General features: G+C 38.1%; 1 protein-coding gene across 1 annotated transcript; it reads right to left on the reverse strand.

Annotated features, from left to right (window-relative positions):
- Window positions 1–1,958: 1,958 nt before the first annotated feature.
- Window positions 1,959–6,608, reverse strand: olfcb1 (olfactory receptor C family, b1). Its single transcript, XM_067572285.1, has 4 exons — window positions 5,772–6,608; window positions 5,067–5,282; window positions 3,542–3,659; window positions 1,959–3,416 (listed from the first exon to the last, which is right to left on the reverse strand). The coding sequence occupies exons 1-4, from the start codon at window positions 6,555–6,557 to the stop codon at window positions 2,254–2,256; spliced, it is 2,283 nt and encodes a 760-aa protein (XP_067428386.1). The 5' UTR covers window positions 6,558–6,608; the 3' UTR covers window positions 1,959–2,253.
- Between the last annotated feature and the right edge of the window lie 4,062 nt (window positions 6,609–10,670).

The raw sequence follows: 10,670 nt of genomic DNA on the forward strand, positions 1-10,670 counted from the left end.
ATATTTATATGTGTCTGGATGGGATCTTTAACTTTCATTTTGAATGTAAGGTGTAGATAACCATTTATTACTATATGTTATGTTTAATTGAATAACAAGGCTACTGCATGATTTAAATTGAGAGAATGCCTAATGCACATTCACATTCATGTTACTCTGCTTATGACTATTATCCAACTCCTTAAAATTAAAAAAACTGTGTTGTTGGTCCATGCACTCCAGACACATAGAAGAGTTTTCTGATGTGATGCACCTATCAGCAGGACCACATCATCCAAAACCATTACACATCACTGTTGAAAGGTTTTTATGATTAGGTTTTGGTTTTATGATGTGTCAACACTATAGTTCAGGTCTGGTTAGGTTTAGGGAAAGATTGTGGTTTGGGTTAAAATAAGTGCTTTGATAAGATCAAAGTTTTCTTAGATTTCTTTAAGGCATTTGATAAAATTGAACATCCTTTAATTTTACAACCCCTACAACACTTAAATTGACCTACTCACAGCAAGCTAAGGTGACTCAAACCATACAATAAGCACACATGCAAAATAGCCACTCAGTTCCCCCGTAACACAGCAGAGAGCCCCACAAGTAAATTAATAAAAACAAAAAAAAACAAAAAAAAAACATTCAACTGATTTAGGTAAAGGCACACTAAAATCTGGGAAAAACATTGGTTGGCTCCTCCAGTAGTAGCGTCTTTATTTAAAAACTAAAAGAAACAGACGCACATAAATATACAAAAGAAAACTTTACAAGAAACAAGTTTTAGTCACTCACTAAACATGAAGAATCTAACAAATAACACATATTTAACAATTATTTAACAGATATTTAATTTAATACTAGGTAAAAGCAATATTTCATGGTTATACAATTTAACTATTAAAATCATGCTTTTAAACATATCTCAAAAGGGAGCCTATCAAATCAAACACCAAAGAAAGGCTGGCCTCAGCTGCTCTCTCAGGTGTGTCTCAGTGCAGGAAGAAAGGCTCAGGTGAGCTTTCAGCCCCTTTTTATAGACTCTGCCCCTTGCTTGGGTCCTGGTGCTATACTCCCTGTTACCAAATACAGTGTAAACCTGGTGTGCAACCTTGGGAAATTGACACTGGTTGAGCAGTTAAACTTTCTACTCATACAGTCACACTATGTGCAGCTTTAAGTCAAACAAACTAAATCTTGTGGGCAAAGCTGTATGAGTAGAGTTATATATTGATGGGTGAAGCAAGATTGATATTTCAGAGTTCTCTGAGCTACAGTAGGTAATGTATACAACACTGACATTTTGTGTAGCTGCAATTTAACACCACTCCATTAGTCAAACAAAACGCAAATGATCAAAAATGATCATTCTGATTGTATCATCATTTTATTTGACTTTTTTGACTTCTAAAAGTGGTTCAGAAAGTTTATGAAATTGGCTAACATTTCTATAGTTTAACCATTGTTTTGAAAAAAAAAAAAAAAACAAGAAAAAAATAGGGGATTGTAAAACATTCCAAGCATCTTCAAGCAGTGCAGATTTCATGAGTTCCATGAGTTTTGGCTAATGGTCACTATGTAGCAAAATCAACTAATTTCACTAAATGTATTGACTGGCAAATGTACTGTATGTGAAATATTTGGATGCTTGTCTTATGGCCAAAAAGATTATAAAGAATCCTGTATGATTGGTCAGTAAATTAAATGGTCTGAAGTAACAAGGCACATGGTAAATTCTCAGCCACCTTGCCTAAGTATCTTACTAGGGTTAGGATTTGGCTTTTAGCATGTGATGTAGCCCACTGTCACAGAGTGTACAATTTTTACATTCTGTGTAACTTTACATCACCTTGACACAAAGTTACAGCATGTGGTAAGTTATCCAGCTATGCAGCCTTGCTGACCTGTTAAGCTACTGACTTTGGTTTAAAAAATGCACATGATGCACACAAGTAAACAATTTACAACAGGACTGTAAAAAGCATTTTTGTTTTATTAGCACTTGCAGCTGTATACAGTTCAAATGAGTCATATGTGGTCTTCTGTATATTGAAGAATATGACAGTTTTCAGCAGAAAACATATTTTATGTCACATGGATTTCCTGTACATATTGACATCACTGATCATCACTGTTTTAATACAAAAATTAATCATATCATATCATATCATATCATATCATATCATATCATATCATATCATATCATATCATATCATATCATATCATATCATGTTATATCAAAAGATTTGAATTTCCCTGAAACCGTTTTTAGAAGGATATACTCCTACGTCTCCTCATCACTTTTGTTCCTTGCCTTGCAAACAGTGAATAGGCATGTCTCTTTTCATTGGACATAGGCATTATGACAAACTGAGAATCAGCAGGGCTGACCTCACCCTGTGTCTCTAAGCTCAATATAGTTGATGTACTGGACGTACTTGATAACCTGCCATTGTTTTGAGAGATTGTATTTATTCTGGGGATATTCGTGTTTGTCTCTGGGTCTAGATCAGGATTTGGCCTGGAGATGACTCGCCACCTCCTCAGAATCCTCTCAAGTGTGTCGGTACTTGACCCCCAAAGTGCTTCATAGCACTTGGGTAAGAAATGGCAGAAGATGATGCCATAGCTGGATACTAGAATGACTGAAGCCTGCACAGCAGTGGTCTCTTCTTCATTGGTAATATAGACTGGGATGAAACATACCCATACAAACAAGTACATTAGCATGCTAAAAATGATGTAGCCTGTTTCACTGAACTCCTGAGGAACCTTCCTGCCTTTAAAGGCCAAGAGGAAGCTGATCAAAGCTAGCAGAGCTATGTAGCTTAACATGATGCCAAAACCAATGTATGTGGTACCTTCACTACACTGGATTACTTTCTTCATGCTTTGTGGGGATGGAGCTTTGTCATCGATATCAGGAGAATCAAAGACCAGCCAGAAAAGACAGATTACTCCCTGGAGAGCAGTTATGACGATTACAATTACAGGTGGTTTGTAAAGTTTGTGTAGTCGTCTGTGTGTCATCTGACCAAAGGGAAGGAAAGCCAGGAAGGTACGAAAGGCCTTGACTAGGATGCAGGACACACACAGTGTGAAGCCCAGGGCATACATGACCTGGCGGGCCCGGCACAGGTGTACACTGGGCTTGCCCATGAAGCATATCACGCTTGAGAAGCTCACTGCCAGACCAGACATCATCACACAGGACAATCTTACCTCAGCTCTTTTCATAGGCGCAGAATCTCTGTACACCAAAAAGATAATGAGGCTAACTAGCAAGAGCAAAATGCCAAAGGCTGCGGCTGTCATTATGGCAATGGGGTGAGGATCACTCCACTGCAGGAAGGACTCAGATCTTGGCCGACACTGACTTGAACCCTTGGTCGACCAAGTTCCATTGGCACATTTTTTGCAGTCATCAAGATCTGTTAAAAAGAGACAGTGATGTACATATCAGACAGAATAAGGCCATTCTGGTTTGGTGAGTAGCAGGCCACAAAATCTGAGAAGCTCAAATTAAAGGTAAAGTTGGTATGTCAATCAGGTATACCTGGGACATCTGAATAGGTTCCCTCCACACATGGGATGCAACTGTAACAGCAAGACACATTCAAGATCTTCTTGACTGAGCCAGGGGTGCAGCTCTCTGAGCATCTGGACTGAGGGGTCTGAAAGAAGAAACCAGGAAAATCAGTCAAAAGTTTGGACTAAGTGTGTCCTGGTACTGTATATGTGCATCTACCATTGTAAAATAGTGATCATGTTGTTAGTATTCAACATCAACAACTTCTGTGAGTCTTAAGCCATAGGCTTGCTCTTAAAAACTCGTGGGAGCTGTGTTAAATGAAGATGCATGTGGAAATGAGCAAAATAATTGCTTTAATTGTTGTTTTATTAAATGACAATCTCTTTATGAGATATGTCGGTAACACTTTATTTTATAGGTCCTTTAATTTATACTAATTTCCTGAGTAATTTGCAGGTCATTTTTAGGACATTTTACAGAGAGGATGGTGCAATTTGGTACGAATTATAAGAAAGAAAAGAAAGTTGGTAACTGCCAATTCATTATATTTGGGTTCATATGTAGTTGTTACTGTTAACTCAGAAAAAAAAAAATTCAGTGTGTAATTTCGTATGGTACACATACAAATTAGCATTTCTTAAAAACTAAAATGAGAATATTTACTGTATACCATCAAATAAATAACCCTTTCAAAGAAATGTCCTAAGAATTAACAGTTTCACAGCAGCTACTTTTAGGAAATTATTTAATCAACCTAATATGCTAATATATCATTTGACACACATAACTACACACTGAAAATGAAGTATTTTCTGTCAGTTAAAGAACTGTCAAGAGTCTTTTTGTTAAGATTTTTTGCAAATTAACTACTATTTACTAAATAGACCAACTTAACACACACACACTTACCACTCTCTTGGTAAAAATTAACAATTCATTACCTGCAAATTACTCAGGAAATTAGTATAAAATGAAGGGATCTATAAAATAAAGTATTACCAATATCTCAACAAGTACTGGTCAGATTCCCATATTCCTCCCAATAAGGATGTTTATGGTCCCCAGATAATCTGTTAAAGGCTCAGTATGCTTCAAACAAACCACACTGTGCAACACGTTATCCAATCACATCTAAAGGCAAAACTATATATAACTGTTCCTAATAGACACCTGAAAGCAGGGCAAAATCCTGGTGCCATAGTGTCTACCTGGCTGCATCTAACTGTCTCCCTGATTGTTTTTCAAGAATTCTCTTTTTCCTGTCTTTATCGTCTAAAGTCTATATAGTTTATAGCACTTAGAGAGAGGTTCAAGCTCGTCTTTTTTCACACCTCCACAACATGAGGCCAATCTCTGCATAAAGGGGGTGGGATTGTTGGATTGACTGCTTTGGAAAAGTTACATAAATTGTCAGACTGTCGTATGATTCAAGCACTTTTTTCTCCTGAGTCAGCCACTGTCTTGCCTAAGGACACATACACAGTGACTACACCGACTATAGCAGCAATCAGACCTGTGACTGCATTCTGTGGGTTCAGTGTTGTCTTACTGTGGTATTGGCTGTTGAGAGCCAGCTGAAATTCTTCATATCAAGCTCTATTTTTTCATCAAGAGCATGGTATCTCCCAATCTTTTGAAATCTTCTGTGGTGTCCATCCTTTTCCCACATTATCAGATCATAACCATTGACAAAATCGCCATGTTTGTCAAAGAAATAAGTCTGGTGGTCAAACTTGAACTTAACCGTCCTCAGTTCTTTAAGAAGCTGCAAAGCAAAGGGCAGAATGTCAATTAACAAGAATTTAAAATAAAATATAAAGAGATTAGTCACTGTAACAGATAATTTACAGATAATTAAGGTAACATACATTACACATGTGCTGCACTAATTCCCAGAATGTAAGGAAGCTACAGTTTCAAATTCGAATCTGTTCTCATGTTAAGATGTTCTCAGTTCTCACAGCAAAGCACGGTTCCAGACCACCTTGAAACCAATGCCCGCTTCCCGTTTCAACCAACAAAACGGGTGTTTTTAGTGAAATGTTGGGACATTTAAACCATGACATATCCCTAATCCTAACCAAGTGGTTTTTGTGCCTAAACCTAACCAGACCTTAACCACAGTGTTGTCACATCATAAAACATCATTATTCAACTGATAATGGCCAACATTGACCTAGACGTTCAATGTACCCGTGGTTTGCCGAAATGTACAATGCCAATGTTTTATTCTGGTGTCCGGGTTGGTTCTCACCTTCCATGGCGGGAAGTTAATTTCTCCCGAGCATGAGGAACTGTTGCACCTCAGTAGCTTTTTGAGAGCATTAGCTATGGCCCACACCCCTACTCTTTCAGTGAAGGATTCACTTGTTTCCAGAGTCTTTGTGAGAAAGTCATCATTTTGCCTTTGGGGATCCGTGAAATTGCATGCATTGCCAGATTTCATTTTCATGAGATCAGGTGTGGGACAATAAGATGGAGGACTGGTTGAAAAACATTCATAGGAGCAGTTAAATCTCAGGTTTTTGTATTCATCAATGAAGTGGTTGTATCCCCCTGGGGTTGCTGAAAGATTCTTGAGATAATTATCAAATGATTCACTCCTTACTGCAACAAAGCTAAAGCCCAAAATGTCCCCAATGTCATTGATGCCATCCATATGGGCAAGGGACCTGCTCCTGGTCCAGGCGTCACTTGAAATCCAGATCCTTGATGTGTTGGTCCGCATCATTTCCTTAAAGAGGAGCTCCACCACCTCTGCCTTGAGGATGAGCAGTACCACCTGGGCTTTAGAGGAGCAGATTTGCTGGGTGATCTGCTTGATGCGTTTCATGCTGTGCTCATGATCGGTGTGATGAGGCATCACCTCCTGATAGGCCAAGCATACATTATTTTTCTCAGCATCCTTGAGAAAGCTCTGGAAAGCCGCTTTGCCATATGCGTCATCTGCATACACAACACCGACCCAGTCCCAGCCATAGTGAGCCATCATTTTGGCCACTGCTTTGGTTTGATGCGTGTCACTGGGAATAGTACGCATAAAAACTGGGAAACGCAGCTTATCACTAAGTTCTGGTGAAGATGATGAGCCGCTCAGCTGATAAGAGAAATTTGAAAACAAATTTTAAATACACAAAAAATAAACTTAAATATATATAAGAAGCATGCTTTATATTTCTCAATTACATACTGCAATGATGCAATCCCAGAATTTTTTTGTAGCACCCAAAATTCCCATCAAATCCCTAAATTTTCACCCAGCACACTGTTCAGAACAGTCAAAATGTCAGTAGGATTAGTAATATGTACAATATGTACAACATTTACATTTTGGGAAATGCACTTGTTTGCAGTCTTAACAGGAGTTAGATGATAAAATATTACCAATTTAATTTCTGTGGGTTCACTGAAAACTGTGCTTAAGCCAGGTTAGCACAAAGACTGGAAGTAGGGGCAAACAGCTAGTCTCTGGCAAAAGACCAAACATATGCCATCCAACTGTCTTACTTACACATTATACTATAGCTAGTGCACCAATACATCAAAAATCACCTGTGCTTTGATCAGAATTAGAAAGGTGTTTAAATGCATGATGAGTACAGCACTTCTATGGTGCAGTGTGAGCCCAGCTGTTGTAGCAGACTTGTAGTTTCTAGAAGGCATCTTTTATAGAACTAACCGTTTCCCTCTGCCTTCAGTGTTTGAACATGTTTTGGGCCCGTACTGAATGCATAGACATGAAATTTAAATTGATCATCTAACTCCCTTTAAGAAAGCAAACAGGCATATGTCCCAATATTTTGGAGTGTGTCTTTAACAAATGCACCTTAAATATCAAAATGAATCCATCATTGCATCTCATCAGTGCAAGGAGAGCTGAATGAGTGATCATGAATGAGAACATACATTTACTAAATACTTTGCAGTAATATATATTCAGAAGGCATTTGTGACTTACTAGAGGGACCATGTACACATTCAGCAGTCTGGCAACAGCGACAGACACCTCAGAGTATAGTGCTCCTAAAATAACCTTGACTCTGGGCCTGAAGTTGGTGTAGTTGCACTGCATATTTAGAGAGGTGTTGACTGCGAGCATGTGCCCCACATTCTGCAACGCTTTGCTTGCATATGAGCACGTGTCACACACCATATATCCAAGACGCACTCCTGGGAGGAAGCCTCCTGCATTTATCTCCTCAATCACATGGATTATAGCCAAGGATTTCATAAATGGCCTCAGATCAAAACTGAAAACAGACAGTATAAATAAACATTACATTCCTGGTGCTGGAGGAACTTTGGTGAAATTAAAGCAAGCTATTTACATACTTATTTTACACATGTAAATCTTTAGACATTTTGGTCACAGGAGTTTCAGTTTATAGATGCAGCCTTCAAAAAACCATTATCTTTAAAAGCAGAGCACATGATGCTGGGGAAACCTCCAACTGAACTTATTGAGGATGAAAAATATTTGTTTAGAATTGTCTGGATCACAGCACTGAAGCAAAGGAAAGACCATGCCTCCAGACTTAATTTTCTGGAAAAGTACAATTCAGGAAGTACAATTTATGGATAAATTAACTCATAAAATACAAAACACAGAGAACATTTCGGAGGTGGTATTTGGTTGATGGAAAATAAGAATGATACATCTAGAAGAAGAAAGGTTACAAACCAATTTTCCCTCTCTCTATAAATTGTCAGAAGACTGCCAAATGAGCTGTATTTTCCTGCCTGTTTTTTTATTTTATATATTTATATATATATATATATTCCTGTTTGAGATTCCTGCCTCCACCCCAATACTATGGAGGTGAATGGAATTTAGTTTGTGGTGCTCACAGCATAAATTGCATTTAAAATGTCAACAGCTAAATTTCTTCTGAGAAACTGTCTTTTACTGTGGATAATCCACCTCACTTCATTGTCAAAATTGCTCATCGGAGCTACTTTCTACTGAAATCATTCACCCCCATGTATTGGTGTGGAGACAGAAATCTCAGAGACAGATATCTCAAATCTTGGATAAATAAAACCAAAACTATCTGACTGGAGGGTTACCACTGAAAAGAAGAGAAAATATTTGTTTTTCATATACATACATATAAGGTGAAGCGACCCTTATCAAAGCATATTTACTCTTTTAGCTGGATACGTTCGTTGAGTAGAACTCCCTGAAATGTTATGCTTTTTATCAGTAAAATGATCAATATGTCAGTAAACTTGCTTTGTGAAATAGGTTTCTGTTGAAGTCACATCATCTGTAATTTAGACAGTATATTTTTAATTTAGTGTGGATTTACTTCTTTTGAATGGTTGATTGTTTTTTGTTCCCTTATCACAATACAAAAATGAGAAAACTTAAATATATACATTAGTATAATTTATGTGAGTTTACTACAAAGAATTGATAAATATGTCTGTTGGAATTGCAAAAAATGCTGATGGTAGTTGGTAACAAAAGGAAAATTCAAAGAATAAAGATAAAAATAAAAAAGGAAATCGACAATGAAGCAATTTATTGAAATTACTAAGCCTATCTTCTTGGTAAATAATAAAATTGTTTTGTCACAAAAAACAGCTACAACTTATTCAAAATAAAAGAAACACTTCCTGACACAAATAAATAATCCAATTCATCACATATATAAATTCATCAGTTCTTATACTCACTTTGTGCATTGGTAGTTCTCAGGACTAATTCGGTCATTAACATCCTTCACTTTGCGATGACACGGCAACATTACACCAATCATAATGTCCCCAGGAGCCTGGGCCCCACAAACAGACTCAAATTCACATCCATTCACAAGAGCCGGGATGCTGCTCAGCATCATCAGGGCCAGCAGGAAGCTGCAAAGCAGATGACACATCTTCATCTTGACTGGTGCTGGCGAAAAAACACTTCTTGGATGTGCAGAAACACTTTTAATCTCTCACACAGGGGGGAGGTGCATGAGAAAAACCTGTTTCCTGTTTCACTGAAAAGAATGTTTCATGCTTCACCTGTCACCCTTCAGGCATTCCCTACTCTGACAATTGCTAACACAAGGAAGTAAAGTACCAAAGAGTTTCTTTAATTGATACAATAAATTTTGGATAGAATAACGATGTTTCCCTGGTTTCTGAAGGGGTTCCAGGAACCTTGAAAGGCCTTTGAGATTGGATGAATCAACCAATCAATTAAAAAGTGATGGTTATATGCTAGAAAAAAAAAAAGATTTCCCGTAACTGTATGCTGTGACAGCCCCAGTCTAGACTGTGCTCTTGTCTGTGTCTTCTGATTGGCTCTGCTCTCTTCTCTTTCCGGGAAGGCCGAGGGTGCAGCTTTCCTGTCATGGTGTGATCAGACCAGAATTAGTCAAATATCAGGTGGGACAAGAAATACTGTAGGCAGAGCCAAATGCATAAGTGGCTTGAATGAGCACGACAAGCAGGCTAAAGACAGCATTCCCTTGAGACCCGACCCATGATGTTAGTCAAACCATGTCCAAATTATATTCAGGGTCCAGGTAGGACCCCATTCTACTGCTGTAGGTCTGCGGTCTGTGTGTCAATAGCCCTATGTGTAATAGCTGAGTAGCTCTATCAGCTCTGATCTCACATTGTGGATCATGTCAAATTATCCTCCTGTGTGTTTCTGAGTAGTTCTGACTTTCCTCAGTCTCTCTTTCATATTTTTTTATGCATGCCGAACATTTTCCACAGGTCTGTTTGGGACAGGGTTCAGAATTGTGTTCCTTTTAAGACTTTTATTGCATGTCTTTGACTGAGAGGAAAAGTCTGTTGCGGTAGACCACATTTCTGTCTAATTATCCTCAGACCTATTTCAAAAAGGGTCTGACTTTTCCATAGGTCAGTTTTGTATCCGGTCAAAAATTTTGTTCTTATGAGGACCTCAAAGGCATGTCTTTAAATTGTGGGAGGAAAAGTCTGTTCGGGTCAACCACATTTTAGATCCAGTTTTAAAAATTTTGCATGTTGGGTTGGGTAGGAACTCCATGAGTTCATTTCAGATTTGGCCAAAATTCTGTCTCCATGAAGACCTCTAGTGCATGTCTTTGGACTTTGTAAGGAAACCCACATGAACACAGATAGAACATGCAACCAACCACTCACCAAGTAGAGCATTGATATGTTGATGAGG

The sequence above is a fragment of the Thunnus thynnus genome, chromosome 18 (assembly GCF_963924715.1).
Source record: "Thunnus thynnus chromosome 18, fThuThy2.1, whole genome shotgun sequence".
NCBI classification, from domain to species: domain Eukaryota; kingdom Metazoa; phylum Chordata; class Actinopteri; order Scombriformes; family Scombridae; genus Thunnus; species Thunnus thynnus.

What these genes read in the sequence shown, in the direction of transcription:
- olfcb1 (XM_067572285.1), bottom strand. Translation starts at nt 6,557, where the DNA reads ATGCGTACTATTCCCAGTGACACGCATCAAACCAAAGCAGTGGCCAAA. An exon ending in TTAACTTCCCGCCATGGAAG is followed by an intron (nt 5,283 to 5,771) that starts GTGAGAACCAAC and finishes TTTGCTTTGCAG; the next exon opens with CTTCTTAAAGAACTGAGGAC. An exon ending in TCTCAACAGCCAATACCACA is followed by an intron (nt 3,660 to 5,066) that starts GTAAGACAACAC and finishes TTCTTCTTTCAG; the next exon opens with ACCCCTCAGTCCAGATGCTC.